The 19,933-nt window shown below is 46.2% G+C and overlaps 1 protein-coding gene across 1 annotated transcript in view; it reads right to left on the reverse strand.

Moving 5' to 3' along the window:
- Positions 1-872: 872 nt before the first annotated feature.
- The window catches only part of LOC140479342 (regulator of G-protein signaling protein-like), an 81,023-nt gene continuing 61,962 nt past the window's right edge, over positions 873-19,933 (reverse strand). Inside the window, exons 15-18 of the mRNA XM_072573251.1 lie at positions 18,072-18,165; positions 14,438-14,567; positions 3,399-3,579; positions 873-1,035 (exon numbers count right to left, since the gene is read on the reverse strand). Of these exons, the coding sequence (XP_072429352.1) occupies positions 873-1,035; positions 3,399-3,579; positions 14,438-14,567; positions 18,072-18,165 (568 nt within the window). The remainder of the gene's footprint in view (positions 1,036-3,398; positions 3,580-14,437; positions 14,568-18,071; positions 18,166-19,933) is intronic.

Consider the following 19,933-nt stretch of genomic DNA (forward strand, 5'->3'; position numbering starts at 1 on the left):
GAGTAAACAGGGAGAAAATGTTCCCACTCATGGAAGGAAAGAGGCAAAAAAGTGAGATGAGGAAAATCATTTTCAGCCAGTGAGTGGTTAAGGTGTGGAATGCACTGTCTGAGAGTGTGGTGGAGGCAGCTTCAATTGAAACATTCCAAAGAGAATGAGACTGTTATTTGAAAAGGAACAATGTGCAGGGTATCGGCAGGAGAATGACACTCATTCAGACAGCCAGGCCAGACAGGTTGGGCAGAATGGCCTCCATGTGCACTATAACAATTGCTTGAAATTTCACATTATTTTATGCCACGAACTTGCACTCAATTAGGGTGATCCTGTAGGAGGTGAGGGAACAGTGGGTCCCATGATTTTGGTGCTAGCCCTGGCTCGGGGGGGGGGGGGTGTATGATGGGACTGAATGATGGAGCAGGCTCAATGGTCTGTTTGAAGGTGCTGACCCTCATTGTGGGAGCATAGGCCCCATTGCCCACCTCTCCTGAAGGTGCTGACCCTCACAGTGATGAAGGAGACAGGCCCCTGTGAGCGGTCTCAGCGTTCACAGAATTCCTACTGTGTGGAAAGAGGCCCTTCAGCCCAAGTCCACACCAACCCAACCCCATTATTCTATACCCGTGACCTAACCTACACATCCTTGAATACTTTGGGGCAATTTAGCATGGCCAATCAACCTGACCTGCACATCTTTGGACTGTGGGTGCACTCAGAGCAAACTCATGCAGACACGGGGAGAATGTGCCAACTCTACACAGTCGCCCGAGGCTGGAATCGAAGCCGGGTCCCTGGCGCTGTGAGACAGCTATGTTAACCACTGAGTCACCATGCCACCCTAAGTTAATAAGCTGAGACAGCAGCAAGGCCCTTCAGCCCAGGCTGACGGTGCTAACCCTGAGCCTCGGCAGCGTGTCCGCGTGCAGAAAGAGTCTGATGATCATTTCCACTTTTGCCCTGAGCAACGCTTCGTAAATCTCATCGTGCAGTCCCACTCGAGCCATGACGATTGCAGCTTCCGCCCGTTTCACATAGCTGGGAAAGCAGAGACACGGAACAGAGTAACCAGCACTGAAACAAATCATTTTCAAGCACAGCTTCATTCTGTGAGCTAACCCCATGCTGTCCCTATCCTGGGAGTGTTTGATGGGGACAGTGCAGAGGGAGCTTTACTCTGTGTTTAACCCCAGATTGTCCCTGTCCTACGAGTGTTTGATAGGTACCGTACAGAGAGAGCTTTACTCTGTGTCTAACTCCCTGTCTCCATCAAAAACCCCCATGACAATGTAGAGGAACTTTACCCTGTGGTGACCTGTAGAGGTCCATGTTGGGACTACACCTATTCATGTTGTACATTAACAGTCTAGACAAAGGAACTGAGGCACTTGTTCCTCAGTTTCCAGATGACACATGGAAGGACAGATGGTGTTGAAGAAGGCGGGGAAGGACTTGGATAGGTTCAGAGAATGGGCAAAGAAGTGGCAGATGAAATATAGTGCGGGAACGTGTGAGGTTATGCAATTTGGTAGGAAGAGTAGAGGCAGAGATTGGTTTATAAACTGGGAAAGGTTTTGGATATCTGACATACAAACGATTCAAGGTTAAATATAGGTTCGGTTGGTGTTTAGGAAGGTAAACTCAATGTTAGTATTCACTGCAATACAGCTAGAACACAGGGGCAGAGATGTACTGCTGAAGCTGTATATTGCTCTGGTTGGACCATATTTAGAATATGGTGAATGGTTTTGGGCCCTATATCTAAGGTAGGATGGGCTGTCATTGGAGGGACCCTAGAAAAGGTTTACAGGAATGATCCCAGGGATGAAAAGCTTGTCATATGAGGAGTGGTTGAGGACTCTGGGTCTGCACTCAATGGAGTTTAGAAGGAAGAGGGGGGATCTGATTGAAACTGACCGAATGCTGAGAGACCTGGATAGGGTGGGCGTAGAGAAAGTGTTTCCACTAGTAGGAGAGACTCAGACCCAAGGGCACAGCCTCAGAATGAAGGGACAACCTTTACAGCTGAGATGAGGAGAAATGCCTTCAATGGTTAATCTGTGGAGCTCATTGCTGGACAGGGCTGTGGAGGCCAAATCATTGAGTGTATTTAAGTCAGAACTAATTATGTTCTTGATTAGTAAGGGGATCAAAGTTACAGGGAGAACGGAGTTGAGAAACAAATTAGCCACAATCAAATGGCAGACCAGACTTAATGGGCTCATTCTGCTCCTGTAACTTATGGTCGTATGGGTAAGTGTAGAGAAAGCTTTACTGTGTATCTAATCTTGTGCTGTGCCTGTCCTGGAAGTATTTGAGGGAAGCAGTGTTAGAAGTCTGTCATCTCAGCTCCAGGACAACTCTGCAGGAGTTCCTCAGGGTAGTGTCCTAGGCCCAACCATCTTCAACTGCTTCATCAATGACCTTCCCTCCATCATGGTAGAAGTGAGGATGTTCACCAATGATTGTACAATGTTCAGCAATATTCACAACACCACAGACACTGAAGCCGTCCGCATTCTCATGCAACAAAATCTGAACAATATCCAGGTTCAGGCTGACAAGTGGCAAGTAACATTCGCACAACACAAGTGTTAGGCAATGAGCATGTCCAATAAAAGATAATCTAATCAACACCCCTTGATATTCAATGCTGTTACCATCACTAAATGACCCACTACTAACTTCCTGGGGATTACCATTGACCAGACACTCAATTGGGCTCACCACATAAATGCATTGGCTGCAAGAGAAAGTGAGTGGCTAGGAATACTGTGGCAAGTGACTCACCTCCTGACTCCCCAAAGCCTGTCCACAAAGCACAAGCCAGGAGTATGACGGAATCCTCCCCAGTTGCCTGAATGAGTGCAGCTCCAACAACACTCAAGAAGCTCAACACCATCCAGACAAATCAGCCACTTGATTGGCACCACATCCACAAACATCCACTCCCTCTACCATCAATGCTCAGTAGCAGCAGTACATACTATTTGCACGATACACTGCAGAAACTCACCAAAGATCTGTAGACAGCACTTTCCAAACTCACAATCACTTCCAAGGACAAGGGTAGCAGATACATGGGAACACCACCCCCCTTGCGAGTCTCCCTCCAAGCAACTCATCATCCTGAGATGGAAATTCATCACTATTTCTTCACTATTGCTGGGCCAAATTCTCTGTCTAAGGGAATTGTGGGTTTACCTACAGCACATGGACTGCAGAGATTCAAGATGGCAGCTCACCCCACCTTGTCAAGGGCAACGAGGGACAGGCAGTAAATTATTCAGCACCGTGCACAAACATGCACCAATATTAAGCATTCATCCCTCCACCTTCACCCAGTGGTCATCATCACCAGGCAAGAAGTTATCCAGATGCCCACTCTTGCGCCCACTTACTGCTCGATCTCCATGAAGAAGTGCAAATCATTGACCAGGTAGTTGACGATGAGCTGTCGATTGAACATCATTCGCCTTTTCAAGTGGGGGGTGTCAGAATCGTCCATATAATCGACTCCTCGGAGAACGAAGGAGCTGCCCTGGGATGGCACCCTGGTCACGGTACGAGATGTCAAGCTGTCTGGAAACAGCAGAGCGAGAAAGGTGTTAGCAGGATGGAGGGGATCAGCTCATTTAAGGTTACACTCACCTTCACATTCCCCATGCAAGGTCTCCATCCTTTCTCTCCTTGGGGAGTTTGCCCTCTTCCCTGAACTGACTTTGCTTGATAGTTGAGGGCAGTGTTCAGGAGGGGCACTAAGGAGACAGTGCCTAGGGACTTCAGAAATGTGGAGGGGCTGGAGAATCTAGGACAGGGCTCCTCAAAGTGGTGGGGGAATCAAAGGGAGCTTTGATAGACGTGGTCAAAATCTTGGGGGGGGTTTCAACAGAGTCAATGCCAGTAGGAGGATCAGTACACAGACAGGAACACAGATTTTAAATTACTGCCCAAAACCAGAGGGGAGAATTTCTTTGATGCAATGAAGCTGGCTGAAGTGGGCAGTGACAGTTGTGGAATCATACAAAGTTAAAAATCACACAACAGCAGGTATAAGCACTTGCTTTCAGAGTGCTGCTCCTTCATCAGGTGATTGTGGAGAATAAGACACAGAATTTACAGCAAAAGTTTACAGTGTGATGTAACTGAAATTATATATTGAAAAAGACCACGATTGTTTGTTAAGTCTTTCATCTTTTAGAATGACCATATTGGTTTCAGTTCTTTCATATGTAAATTGCAAAACTTTTTTTAAAAAGTTACATTCTCAAGTGCACTTTTAACAATTGGTATGTCAGCTCAGATAAGGTATTGAAGGTGTTAACTCCCTGTGACGCTGTCTGTGCCACAATGGTCAGACTGATTTTCATCTAAAAAATAGATTTACAGAATCTTACATGGATTCATGTAGTTTTTGAGCAAAGTAAAATGGAATTCTGCAAATACAAAGTCACCCCACAAACTTATATGTGTGTTTCTGTGTGTGTCTGTTTGTTTGTGAGTTGGGGGGGAGGGGGTGCGGTTATGAGTGTCTGTGAGAGGGTATGTCTATATATGTGAGTCTGACTGTGAAGGGATTTAAGTCTGTGAGAGGGTGTGTTTGGGTATGAGTGTGTGTGTGTGTCCGTCTGTCTGTGTGATCATCTGTGTGTGTGTGTGTGTGTGTGTGTGTGTGTGTGTGTGTGTGTGTGTAGTGCAATGGGGTCACCTGTAGGGTGACATGAACCCAAGGTCCCGGTTGAGACCATCCCCGTGGGCACCAAGCTTGGCTATCAGCCTCTGCTCGGCCACTTTTTATTGTTGCCTGTCCCGAAGCCTTGGAGGACGGTCACCCAAAGGTCCAAATGTCCCAGAGTGCTGAAGTGTTCTCCAAGTGGGAGGGGGCACTCCTGTTTGTTGATTGTTCTGTAGTGTCCATTCATCCAGACACATGGAACAGCCATGGGGAACAAATTTGCACCCCAGTATGCCAACATTTTCATGCACAGGTCCGAACGAGACTTCTTCTCTACACAAGACCTCCAACCAACGCGATACACCAGGTACATTGATGACATTTTCTTCCTCTGGACCCATGGCGAGGAGGCACTGAAGCAACTACACAGTGATATCAACAAATTTCATCCCACCGTCAAACTCACCATGGACTACTCCCTAGTATCTGTCTCATTCTTGGACACATACATCTCCATCAAGGATGGGCACCTCAGCACCACTCTCTACTGCAAACCCACAGACAACCTCACAATGTTACACTTCTCCAGCTTCCACCCAAAACATATTAAAACAGCCACCCCTTATGGAAAAGCCCTATGCATACACAGGATCTGTTCAGATGTGAAGGAACGTGATGGGCACCTGGAAGTACTCAGGGATGCCTTCATACGAACGGGGTGCAATGCTCAACTCATCGACCACCAGTTCCAGCCTGCCACAGCGAGGAACCATAATGACCTCCTCAGGAGACAGACACATGCTGCAACCGACAGGGTACCCTTCGTGGTCCATGACTTCCCAGGAGCTGAAATACTACGCCATGTTCTTCATGATCTGCAACACGTTATCAAGGAAGATGAGCATCTCGCCAAGACCATCCCCACACCTCCACTGCTCACCTTTAAACAACTGCCAAACCTCAAACAGATCATTGTTCGTAGCAAACTGCTCAGCTTTCAGGAGAACTCCATACAACCCTGTCACAGTAGGCGCTGCAAGACGTGTCAGAGTGTCAACACGGACACCATCACTACGCATGGGGACACCTCCCACCATGTACATGGCAGGTATTCATGCGGCCCAACTAACGTTATCTATCTCATATGCTGCAGGCAAGGAACCCCTGAGGCATGGTACATTGGTGAGACCAAACAGGGACTACAGCAACGGATGAATGGGCACCGCAGACAGGAGTGTTCCCTCCCAGTTGGGGAACACTTCAGCGGTCCGGGACATTCGACCTCAGACCTTCGGTTGACCATCCTCCAAGGCGGATTTCGGGACAGACAACAACAAAATGTGGCCAAGCAGAGGCTGATAGCCAAGTTCGGTACCCATGGAGACAGCCTCAACTAGAACCTTGGGTTCATGCCACACTACAGGTGACTCCATTGCACTAAATATACATACACACACACACACACACACATACACACACACACACAGGCGGATGGACACACACTCAGACAGACACACACACACACACACACACACACTCAGACCCTCTCTCATACACTCACACATACACACTCACACACACCCTCTCACAGACTTAAACCCCTTTACAATCACACACTCAAACACAAACACACACCCACATGCACAAATACAAATAAGTTTGTGAATTTGTACTTGCAGAATTCCATTTTACTTTGCTCAAAAACTACATGAATCCATGTAAGATTCTGTAAATCCATTTTTTAGATGAGAATCAGTCTGACCATTGTGGCACAGACACCCTCACAGGGAGTTACAACCTTCAATACCTTACCCGGGCCAACGTGACACCGATTGTTAAAGTGCACTTGAGAATGTAATTTTAAAAGAAGTTTTGCGATTTACATATGAAAGAACTGAAACCAACGTGGTCATTCTAAAAGATGAGAGATTTAACAAACAATCGTGGTCTTTTTCAAAATAAAAATCCAGTTACATCACACTGTAAACACATTCTGTGTTTTACAATCTTATTCTCCACAATCACCTGAAGGAGCAGTGCTCCGAAAGCTAGTGCTTCCAAATAAACAGATTCTGGGTAATCCAAGATGGAGGACGGGAAAAATTTCTGGCTGTAAGAGCTGCTCCTTTTTTGAGGTATTTTAGGTGCTGAAGGTGATTTCCTCGAATTCCAGGAGCAGCAATTACTGTTTTATATAGTGTTGCATTGTTTTGGAACTTTGGGGGGAAAAAAAAGTCAAAACAACAGCAGTTTTAAAAGGGAGAGGAACAGACAAAGGAAGCACATGGTGAGGTCAGTGCAGGAGAGAGAGAAAGAAAGAAACTGTCACTGCCTTTCTTGTTTAAATTGATATTATCGCTGGAAATCGGAGTGCATCTGGGAAAATTAACAAACAGTGAAATTCACAACTGATCTTGGAGGAACTGTTGGGTGAAGTTCACAGCACAGAATCAGATAAGTGTATTGTTATCTTAAGTGTGTCCAACAGAAAGTCTGCAGTAGTGAGTAGAGTGGAATTTTTCTTGATTATATGTTTTTGGAGATATGTCTCTTGATTAAACTTAAAATATAAGTCATAACTAGTAATTTAACCTGGGGCAGTGTTTGTAGAGGAATAAGACAGTATTAATTTCTGGGTCTGTAGATTGTGAAGAAGCAAAAATGATCTTTGCTAGAGTGATATGCACTTCTTGTCAGATGTGGGAGTTTAAAGAGAGTTTAAGGGTTATTGCTGATTATATCTGCCATAAATCTTATCAGATCGAATGGATCAGTTGGAGAGACAGTTAGAAGCAATCAGGAATTTGCAACAGCATGTGATGGGTGGCAGTTATAGGAAGGGGGAAAGTCCCAGATACAGTCACATAGATGGATTAACTCCAGGAAAGGTAAGAGAGGTAGGCAGGAGTCTTTTGAGGCTTCGTGCATGGGAAATCATGTCTCACAAACTTGAATGAGTTTTTTGAAGAAGTAACAAAGAGGATTGATGAGGACAGAGTGGAAGATGTGATCCATATGGACTTCAGAAAGGCGTTCAACAAGGTTCCCCATGGGAGACTGATTAGCAAGGTTAGATCTCATGGAATACAGGGAGAACTAGCCAATTGGATATGGAACTGGCTCAAAGGTAGAAGACAGAGGGTGGTGGACGGTTGTTTTTCAGACTGGAGGCCTGTGACTAGTGGAGTGCCATAAGGATCGGTGCTAGGTGCTACTTTTTGTCATTTACATAAATGATTTGGATGCAAGCATAACAGGTACAGTTAATAAGTTTGCAGATGACACCAAAATTGGAGGTGTAGTGGACAGCGAAGAGGGTTACCTCAGATTACAACAGGATCTGGACCAGATGGGCCAATGGGCTGAGAAGAGGCAGATGGAGTTTAATTCAGATAAATGCGAGGTGCTGCATTTTGGGAAAGCAAATCAAAGCAGGACTTCTACACTTAATGGTAAGGTCCTAGGGAGTGTTGCTGAACAAAGAGACCTTGGAGTGCAGGTTCATAGCTCCTTGAAAGTGAAGTCACAGGTAGATAGGATAGTGAAGGCGGCTTTTGGTATGCTTTCCTTTATTGGTCAGAGTATTGAGTACAGGAGTTGGGAGGTCATATTGCAGCTGTACAGGACATTGGTTAGGCCACTGCATGCAATTCTGGTCTGCTTCCTATCGGAAAGATGTTGTGAAACTTGAAAGAGTTCAGAAAATATTTACAAGGATGTTCCCAGGGTTGGAGGATTTGAGCTACAGGGAGAGGCTGAACAGGCTGGGGCTGTCTTCCCTGGAGTGTCGGAGGCTGAGGGGTGACCTTATAGAGGTTTACAAAATTATGAGGGGCATGGATAGGGTAAATAGACAAAGTCTTTTCCCTGGGGTCAGGGAGTCCAGAACTAGAGGGCATAGGTTTAGGGTGAGGGGGGGAAAGATATAAAAGAGACCTAAGGGACAACAGAGGGTAGTACATGTTTGGAGTTAGCTGCCACAGGAAGTGGTGGAGGCTGGTAAAATTGCAACATTTAAAGAGGCATTTGGATGGGTATATGAATACGAAGGGTTTAGAAGGATATGGGCCAGGAGCTGGCAGGTGGGACTAGATTGGATTGGGATATCTGGTCGACATGGACAGGTTGGACCGAAGGGTCTGTTTCCATGCTGTACACCTCTATGACTCTTTGACTCTGTTGGATTATAACCTGGTATTGTGTGATTTTTAACTTTGTACCCCCCAATCCAACACCGGCATCTCCAAATCGTGGAATCATACTGCATGGAGACAGACCCTTCAGCCCAACCTATTCACGCTGAACTGGTCCCATTTTCCTGTATTTGGCCTAAATCCCTTTAAACCTTGCCTCTTCATGTATATGTCCAAATGTCTCTTAAATGTTTAATTGTACTTGCCTCTACCACTTCCTCTGGCAGCTAATTCCACATATGCACCACCTTATGTGGGAAAATGTTGCCCCTCAGGTCCCTTTTAAATCTTTCCCTTCTCATCTTAAATCTAGGCCCTCCAGTTTTGGACTCTCCCACCCTGGGGCAAAGGATCTTGGCAACTCACTTTTTCCATTCCCCTCATTGACTTTATAAATCTCTAACAGGTCACCCTTCATCCTCCGTTGCTCCAGGGAAAAATGTCCCAGCTTATCCAGCCTCTCCTTATAACTCAAACCCTCCAGTCCCAGTACCATCCCTGTAAATCCTTCCAGTTTAATGACATCCTTCCGAAAGCAGGGTGACCAGAATTTGATGGTGACTACCTGAAGCTGCTTCAATAGTCACTGTCATTCCCAACAGCCTACATTAGGCGTAAACTAAGGATGTGTGGTTTTGTAACAACCCGTCCAGTGATCTCCAGGACAACAGTCCACTGCAACAGTGGGGCAGCCTTTCAAAATTCAGGTAAACCTGACAAAGCAAAGAGTGAAGTCTTGCTTCCAACAGTTGGTGACACAAATCCTGGGCATCAGAAGATGGGCATGCATTGAGGTGATGGGTCAAAGGGCTTCGTTCCATGTTATCAAGACATAAGGAATCTGCGAGGGGATATGGATAGGTTGAAGGAGGGGACGAAACGAAAACATGGCAGATGGACTTGTGGTGGGGCAGGCCGCTCAAAATAGTGAACTTGTGACGGAAAATGAGGACTTTATCATGGAGTTACAGAAGATGGACAATGATTAAAGCATGCTGGGAAATGGAATCCAGCCTTGACTAAAGTGACTGTGTGAATAAACATACTGCAGAATCCAGTCAGGCTGCAGCCACCAATAGACAGTTTGCTACTATCTTGGCAGCTGCAGACCCTACAAGGCAGCATGGCGGCTCAGTGGTTAGCACTGCTACCTCACAGTGCCAGGGACCCGGGTTCGATTCCCACTTTGGGTGACTGTCTGTGTGGAGTTTGCATATTCTGCCCGTGTCTGTGTGGGTTTACTCCGGGTGTTCCAGTTTCCTCCCACAATCCAAAGATGTGCGGGTCAGGTGAATTGGAAATGCTAAATCTCCCATAATATTAGGTGCATTAGTCAGGGATAAATATGGCGAATGGGTATGGGAGGGGTACTCTTCAGAGGGTCAGTGCGGACTTGTTGGGCTGAAGGGCCTATTTCCATACTGTAGGAAATCTTTAAAAAAAAAATCTAATCTACACACCCCAAATTTGGGCTTGAATGGAGGCAATGGACATCGTCCTCAGGGCAATCGGAAACATTGAGGTGTGCACCAGACATGGAGGCGCCTCACGTCCCTATTTGGAGGAGGCTATGTGCACCCAACACCTCCAGGAATGGAGGCCTAAGACAACCCTGCCATCAACATACCAATTCCTGTTTGGGTCCGATTGATCAGGGTGATCAAGCCTGTTTGATCCATTGGAGTACACTCAAGACCCTCCCAAAAGGGTGTGAAGACTTTGCAGTATAAGGATCATTACAACACCATCCTCAGGCGGGGTAACTCAATTGGTAACTGGAGAGCAGTAACTCAAGAATAACCACCTTGAAGAATGGACACCCTTGAAGCTGAAAATACTATTAGTTTGAATACTTTAGATGGGTCAGTTTTTGTCTAATGTGTGTAGGAGGGCTTCCTGACACAGTACGTAGACAGGCCAACAAGGGACAATGCCATATTGGATTTGGTACTGGGGAATGAACTCGGTCAGGGGCTAGATTTGGAGATAGGTGAGCACTTGATGACAGTGACCACAATCCAGTTATGTTGACTTTAATAATGGAAAGGGATAGGTATATACTGCAGAGCAAGAGTTATAACTGGGAGAAAGACAATTATGATGCAATGAGGCAAGATTTATGATGTATAGGGTGGGGAAGGAAACTGCAATTGAAATGTGGAGCTTATTCAAGGAATAGCTACTGCCTGTCCTTGATAAAAATGTACCTGTCAGGCAGGGGAGAAGTGGTTGAGTGAAGGAGCCGAGTTTACTAAAGAAGTTGAATCTCTTGTCAAGAGGAAGAAGGCGGCTTATGTCAGAGTGAGATGTGAAGGCTCAGTTAGGGCGCTTGAAAGTTAGAGTTAGCCAGGAAAGTCCTAAAGGAAAACTAAGACGGGCAAGGAGGGGACATGAGAATTCATTGGTGGATATGATCAAGGAAAACCCGAAAGCTTTCTATAGATATATCAGGAATAAAAGAATGACGCTTCTAAGATTAGGATCAGTCAAGGACAGTATTGGAAAGTTGTGCATGGAGTCCAATGAGATAGGAGAAGTGCTAAATGAATATTTTTTGTCGGTATTCACACTAGAAAAAGACAATGTGGTTGAGGAGAATACTATGATACAGGCTACTAGACTAGACTAGATGGGGTTGAGGTTCACAACGACGAGATGTCAGCAATTCTGGGAAGTGTGAAAAATAGATAAGTCCCCTGGGGTGGATGGGATTTATCCCAGGATTCTCTGGGAAGCCAGGGAGGAGATTGCAGAACCTTTTGGCTTTGATCTTTATGTCGTCATTGTCTATAGGAATAGTGCTATAAGATTGGAGGACAGCAAAAGTTGTCCTCTTGTTCAAGAATTGGAGGAGAGACAACCCTAGTAATTGGAGATCAGTGACCCTTACTTCAGATGTGGGTAAAGTGTTGGAAACCTTTACAAGAGATGGGATTTATAATCATCTAGAAAGGAATAAGTTGATTAGGGACAGTCAACACGGTAGGTCGAGCCTCAAAACCTTATTGAGTTCTTTGAGGTGACTAAACAGCTGGATGAGGGTAAAGTGGTTGATGTGGTGTATGTGGATTTCAGTAAAGTATTTGATAAGGTTTCCTGTGGTAGTCTATTGCATAAAATACATAGGCATAGGATTGAGGGTGATTTAGCGGTTTGGATCACAAGTTGGCTAGCTGAAAGAAGACTGAAAGGTGGTAGTTGATTGGAAATGTTCATCCTGGAATTCAGTTAGTAGCGGTGTGCCGCAAGGATCTGTTTTGGGTCCATTGCTGATTGTCATTTTTATAAATGATCTTGGATGAGGGCGTAGAAGAATGGGTTAATAAATTTGGAGTTGTGGATCGTTCTGAAGGATGCTGCAGGGACATAGATAAGCTGCAGAGCTGGGCTGAGAGGTGGAAAGCGGAGTTTAATGTGGAAACCTGTGGCGTGATTCACTTTGGAAGGAGGATCAGGAATATAAAGTACTGGGCTAATGGGAAGACTCTTGGTAGTGTAGATGAGCAGAGAGATCTCAGTGTCCATGTGCATAGATCTCTGAAAGTTGCCACCCAGGTTGATAGGATTGTTAAGGAGGAGTTACGATGTGTTAGCTTTTATTGGTAGAGGGATTAAGTTTCGGAGCTGCAAGGGCACGTGGCAGCTGTACAAAACTCTGGTGCGGCCGCACTTGGGGTACTGCATACAGTTCTGGTCACCGCATTATAGGAAGGATGTGGAAACTTTGGAAAGGGTTCCGAGACGATCTACTAGAATGTTGCCTGGTATGGAGAGAAGGTCTTGTGACTTGAGGCTGTTTTCGTTAGAAAGAAGAAGGTTGAGAGGTGACTTAATTGAGACATAGAAGGTAATCAGAGTGTTAGATCGGATGGTCAGTGAGAGTCTTTTTCCTCGGATGGTGACGGTGAGCATGAGGGGATATAGCTTTAAATTGAGGGGTGATAGATATAGGACAGATGTCAGAGGTAGTTTCTTTACTCAGAGAGTAGTAGGGGGGGTGGAATGCCCTGCCTATAACTGTAATAGACTCGCCAACTTTAGGGACATTTAAATGGCCATTGGATAAACATATGGATGAAAATGGAATAGTGTAAGATAAATAGGCTTCAGATTGGTTCCACAGGTCGGTGCAATATTGAGGGCCGAAGGGCCTGTACTGTGCTGTGATGTTCTATATTATTGGAAGACGACCAGATGACATCGTCAAGTGAAACAAGACCAAATTCTAGTGTGGTGGTATAGGATCATCCAGAATTAACTTAAAGCACAAGATAGCATTTGTAGTGTAAATTGTTAGTTTATAGTATATTTTGTGATGATTGTATTAATTGTGTTAAATAAATATCATTGCTTTACTATTATTAAAAGTCAACTCAGTTCTTTTGCTCGATATGAGAGTTGAAACACACTGTGTGGCAGGCGCAGCAGAGTTTAGTGGAGAAAAGTGAGAGGTCAAACTCACCCTCCCGTACCTCCAATGGCAGTACATCCTATTACTTAAATGGAGAGAGACTCCAAAAAAGAAGGTGCAGTGCAGAGGGATCTGGCTACTCTTATGCATCAAACACAAAGTTAGCGTACATGCAGCAAGTAGTTGGGAACACATAAAAATTTGGCCTTCATAACTAGGGGGTTGGAGTTTAAACACAAGGATCAAACCAAACAGGGTGTTGGGGAGGTTGTACCTGAAGTTTTAGTCCCAATATCTAAAGAAGGATGTACTGCCATTGGAGGTTGTTCAGAAGAGACTGACTGGCTGATTCCACACATGACTTATCAAGAATGGTGAGTCAGGTAAGGTCTTTATTCTTTGGAGTTTAGAAAAAGGAGGGGTGCTCCTCATGAAATATGTGAAATTCTGACACAGCTTGACAGGATAGGTGTTGGGAAGGTATTTCCACTGGTGCGTGAATCTAACTGAGATGTGATGGAATTCTCTACCTCAGAGAGTTGTGGAGGCTAGATCACTGATAGGTCATGGAGAGGAGATAGATGGATTTCTGAAATAGCCAAGGAGTTGAGGGCTGTAAGAGAATTTGAGGACAGATTACCCAAGCTGGCTCAGTGGTTAGCACTGCTCCCTCACAGGGCCAGGGACCCAGTTCAATTCCAGCCTCAGACGACTGTCTGTGTGGAATTTGACATTCTCCCCCTGTCTGCGTGGGTTTCCTCCAGGTGCTCCGATTTCCTCCCACAATCCAAAAGACATGAAGGTTATGTGGACTGGCCGTACTAAATTGACCAGGGTTTGTGTAGGTTAGGTGGATTAGCCATGGGAAATGCAGGGTTACAGGGATAAGGTACGGGAGGGAGAGTTTGGATGGGATGCTCTGTGGAGAATTGGTGTGGACCTGTTGGGCCAAATGGCCTGTAACTGCACTGTGGGGATCCTATGATAAATTCTATGGTTCTGTTAAATAGCGGGGTAGGCTTCTAATGGCCCACTCCTATTCCTCTTTTGTACGGTCTGCCAATGTTAGTGTGGCAAAGAGCAGCTTCTCCCACCCTCTTGGGTTCCGGTGTGAACCGCTGTCCCTGCTTGAAGGCCTAGGCCCTCTCTTTGTAGCCTTACTGTGCTCATTGTTGTAGACCTCATCGCGCAGGAAGTGGATGAAGCGAAGGCGGAGCTGGGGAATCCGCATCATCCGCCGGAAGGTGACAATTGACCCGATGAGAGCCTCCAGCTCCTTCCACGAACGGTTCTGAAAAGCACATAGGGTGAGAGAGAGAGAGAGACAGACAGAGAGAAAGCTCGGGGCAGGACTTTCAGTCACACGCCATAGCTGCGCGACTGCAAAAACATACTCCCCCACTGTCCCCTGAAGTGCCAGCTCACGATGTCACCAACTCCTGTGATCAACATCACCCCCACCCACCATTACCACCACCTTTCCCACAAGGAGAAACATCCTTTCCCTGACCACTAAAGGTATGTTGTTCCTTATATACAGAGTCATAGAGACGGACAGCACGGAAACAGAGCCTTCGGTCCAACTCTTCCATGCCGACCAGATATTCTAAATTAACCTAGTCCCATTTTCCAGCACTTGGCTCATACCACTCCGCACCCTTCCTATTCATACACCTATCCAGATGCCTTTTAAATGTTATAATCATACTAGCCTCCACCATTTCCTCTGGCAGCTCATTCCATGCATACACTATCCCCTGTCTGAAAAAAACTGTCCCTTTTAAATCTTTCCCCCTTCACCCTAAACCTGTGCCCTCTAGCTCTGAATTCCCACACCCCAGGGAAAAGACCTTGTCTATTTATCCTATCCATGCCCCTCATGATTTTATAAACCTCTAAAAGGTTATCCCTCAGCCTCTGTCTCTCCAGGGAAAACAGTCCCAGCCTATTCAACCTCTCCCTTTAGCTCAAACCCTCCAACCCCGGCAACATCCTTCTTCTCCTCCTGTTCCACTAGGGGGCAGCACATTCGCACATGAATACAGGAAATAAGGGCAGAAGTAAAACCATTTGGCCCATCGACCCTGTTCTGCTCTTCAGTTTGGTTACGACTCACCTTCTGTGTTCAGCACCACATTCCTGCCTGCTCTCCATGTCCTGTCATTCCTTTAAATTCCCAAAGTCTAACCACCAATATTGTTCTCCCCAGGATAGAATTCCATGGACTATCAACCCTCTGAATGAAAGCATTTCCCCTCATCTCCTTCGTGGAGGAAGGATGTTCCTGCCGTAGAGAGGAGTGCAGCGAAGGTTTTTGCCAAACTGATTCCTGGGATTTCAAGACTGAGGAGAGATTGAGTCAAGTGAGGATTGTATTTAGTGGAGTTTAGAAAAATGAAGGAGAAACCTATCAAAGTCTAACAGGAATAGACAAAGTAAAAATAGGAAGGATGTTGCCAATGGTGGGGGAGTCCAAACTAGGGTAAAGGATAAAGGGTAAACATTTTAGGACTGACATAAGGAGAACTGTCTTCTCCCAGAGAGTGGTGAGCCTGTGGAATTCTCTGTCACAGAAAGTGGTTGTGTTTTCAAGGAGGAGGTAGATATAGCTCTTGTGGCTGAAGGAAATGGGAGGGGGGTGGATGGGATTACAGTATTGAGCTCCATGATCAGCCACGATCATATTGAATGGCACAGCAGCTCAAGGGGCTGAATGGCCTACTCCTATCTTCTATATTTATGTTTCGAAATGTCAGTTTTCCTGCTTCTCAGATGCTGCCTGACCTGCTGTGCTTTTCCAGCAACACACTCTTGGCTCAAGGGTTGTCAGAGCAACCACCTTTCAGGCATGATGTCAAACCATGACCCCGTTCTCAGTCCCCAAACGTCTGACTCCATATCCTGAAAATGGTATCTCCATCCAGTGGACACTCCTGCCCAACAGTGGGGAGGGGTGGGGGGGCGCCCACTCTCTCAAACCCCTCCAGAATCCCATCGCAATGGGATCGCCTCTCCTTTAGTCCCAATCAGCTCAATCTCACTTCTTTGGGCAATGCCCACCACCCAACCCTAATCCCGGGAATTATCTCTGTATCACCATTCGCAACCTTCAAGGCCTTTATTGGTAACAAGGCTCATTCTTCCTGACACACCTAACACCACTATTGTGATAAGCAGCCTGGGCACAGCAAGGTCCCGCAAACAGCAATGACAGTCATGGCCAGGTAACCTATTTCAGCAGTGTTATTGTGGAGGTGAACGCTGGCTTGAACACTGGGGAGAACTCTTCGAGCTAATGCCTCCTTCTGATTCTACTGTACTTGACGTTCAAGTATCTTAGTCTTCATCATACTTAAGTCAGCTACCTTTTCCCAACTCCCCCCATCCCCCCACCCCACATTCAATTTCGAGGCTCCCAGCCTCTTTCTTGATGAAGGACTATTGCCCGAAATGTCAGTTTTCCTGCTTCTCAGATGCTGCCTGACCTGCTGTGCTTTTCCAGCAACACACTCTTGGCTCAAGGGTTGTCAGAGCAACCACCTTTCAGGTGGGACGTCAAACCATGACCCCGTTCTACTGTGAAATGGTCCCATTCTACGAATGTGAAAGAGGATATTACTGAGAAGAGAGGAGTTGTCAAAACCTTTTGTCTTGCCTTATTCTGGACCCCATGCAAGAATACCAAATTTCAAACAATTTATACTCCAACAGTACAAGAGGCAGATTGGTTCACAAATTGACTCTCATTGGACAAGTGTTGACAAAGAAAGCAACAGGCAGTTATAGGCTTCCCATGCTCCTGGGTTATTTGAATAAGGGGCAAGGCTTGAACATATTTATGGGTGGAGGAGTGGCTCAGTGGTTAGCACTGCTTCCTCACAGCACCAGAGCCCAGATTTGATTCCACCCTCGAGCAACTATCTGTGTGGAATGTGTGCATTCTCCTGGTGACTTCCCATTCTCCCCACCTCCGGGTCCTCCAGTTTCCTCCCACAGTCCAAAGATGTGCAGGTTAGAGGATTGGCCATGCTAAATTGCCATAGTGTCCAGGGACGTGCAGGCTAGGTGCATTAGCCATGGGAGATACAGGGTTACAGGAATGGGGCGAGTCTGGGTGGGATGCTCCTCAGAGTCTCGGTGTGAACTCAATGGTGCAAATGATGTGCTTCCACCCTGTAGGGAGTCTATGATATTCCTTTTGGTGGCAGAGGATGGGTCTCAGCATACAAAGGGACGTCACTTCTACTAAATGTCGATCAACCACTTTATGAGCGCGACTGATTCTCTTAAGTTGGATGTTGCTTAGTTCACAAACAGCCTGGAGTTCTCCCCAGTGCTTTGGCTCATACGTCTCTCCTCAACTGACATCATGAAGACAAATGAACCAGTCACCAACACATTGCTGAATAAAAACCAAAAAAGAAGCTGCGGATGCTGTAAATCTGAAACAAAAACAGAAATTTCTGGAAAAGCTCAGCAGGGCTGCGGAGAGAAATCAGCGTTAATGTTTCGGGTCTAGTGACCCTTCCTCGCCACGCCCTAAATGTTAATTCTGATTTCTCTTCACAGGTGCTGCCAGATTTGCTGAGCTCTTCCAGCAATTTCTGCTCTTGGCACCAACACCTGACTGTAGATGGGAGCTTCCTGTGCATAATCTAGCTGTTGCCTTTCTTGCAGTACAACATTCCAAAAAAGCATGTCACTGGCTTGAAAAGAGCTCTGGGATTTTCACCGGCAACGGAAGGCGCGACAGCAATGCAGGTCACAGGGAGGGGGTTTACTCTGGGCAACTCACCTTCCGGCTTATCGTCTGGATTGACCTCAGGATCGTCATAGAAGGTGAATACTCGAGAGGCTGCTTGGGGTATGTTTTCAGGTATAGGTCAAACCTGTACCAAGGAGGAGAGGATGTGAGAATAAGGTACTTTGTGCCAGGCCACCCAGAAATAACCTCACCCAAGGCTCTACCCTGAAGGGCAGGCACAGATAGATCCCTCACTGCTAGCCCTCTCCCTCATTGCATTGATTGACAGAGCCTGCAGGATATGTGGATGGTAGGATGCTGCCTTCAGTCCTGCTCTCTCTGGTCTCAAGGCCTATTTGACTTACTATTGAACGATCACTATGCTCACTGTCCCTGATATCGATTTCTGGCTTGAACATGCTCCACATCTTTCACAGCGTCTGGAGTAGAGAATTCCAAAGATTCACCCCTGCCTTTCTGCCTCTGAGTGAGGACACTCCTCCTCCCCTCAGTCCTAACTGGGTCACTCCTCAACCTGAGAAGTCATCCCCTGGTTCTAGATTCACTTGGCTTTGAAATATTGTAGCTACCCTGTCACACCCTAAGACTTTTGGAAGTTTCAGTAATGTCACCCTCAGTTCTCTAAACTACCTCTCCACCCAGACCCATTCTTAAGACACTTCCATGTCCGAACCCTCAATCTGCCCTCATGCCACTCTCCAACCTCATCTTGTCTCAGGAAATAGGCTAGAATTCTTCAGCTGCTGGAAAAGCGCAGCAGGTCAGGCAGCATCCAAGGAGCAGGAGAATCAACGTTTCGGGCATGAGCTCTTCTTTAGGAATTCCTGAAGAAGGGCTCATGCCCGAAACATCGATTCTCCTGCTCCTTGGATGCTGCCTGACCTGCTGCGCTTTTCCAGCAACACATTGTTAGCTCTGATCTCCAGGATCTGCAGTCTTCTTTCTCCTATAATTCTTCAGCTGTCAATTCAAATCAGGATAAGAACACTCAGCAGGTGATGGTGAGTGGATGATGGTGGCAAATTGATGATGGAGATTGGATGAAGGTGGCAAGTGGGTGAAGGAGATTGGATGATGATGTTGAGTAGATGATGGAGATTGGACGTTGGCAAGAAGATGGTGGAGCTTGGATGGTGGAGAGAGGATCGTGGAAATTTGATGATGATGAGAGGATGGTGGAGCTTGGATGACGGCGAGTGGTTGGTGGTGATTGGATGGTGGCGAGTGAATGGTGGTGATTGGATGGTGGCGAGTGAATGGTGGTGATTGGGGGAGGGACATAGAATGATGGCAAGTGGATGTTGGCAATTAGATGATGGCGCATGAGACAGTAAGTGGATGATGGTGAGCAGATGTTGGTCAGTGGAGGATCGTGACTGCATGATGGTGTATAGAGGGTGGTGAGAAGATGATGGTGATTGGATGATAGTCAGTTCAAGATAGTGAGTGGCTGTTAGAGCATGAGACAGTACTGTTGGTGAGTGGAGGATTTTATTTGGAGGGTGGTATTTGAAGAGTGGTGACTTGATGGATGGCGACTTGATGGATGGCGACTTGATGGATGGCGACTTGATGGATGGCGACTTGATGGATGGCGACTTGATGGATGGCGACTTGATTTCGGTAAGAGGATGTTGGTGAGTGAAGGATTGTGATTGGATTATGGTGAATGGAGGATGGTGATTGGATGATAGTGAGTTGATGTTGGTGAGTGAAAGATTGTGACTGGATTATGATGATTGGATGATGGCTCGTGGATGATAGTGAGTGGATGCATGTGATTGGAAGATGGCAATTGGATGAATCACCACAACGCTTGTGACAACAGCAACCACCTGCATTTTTAAAAAAATTCCGGGGCAGGATGAAGATGTTGCTGGCTAGGCAGGGTT

This window comes from Chiloscyllium punctatum, chromosome 7, assembly GCF_047496795.1.
Source record: "Chiloscyllium punctatum isolate Juve2018m chromosome 7, sChiPun1.3, whole genome shotgun sequence".
Classification (NCBI taxonomy): Eukaryota; Metazoa; Chordata; class Chondrichthyes; order Orectolobiformes; family Hemiscylliidae; genus Chiloscyllium; species Chiloscyllium punctatum.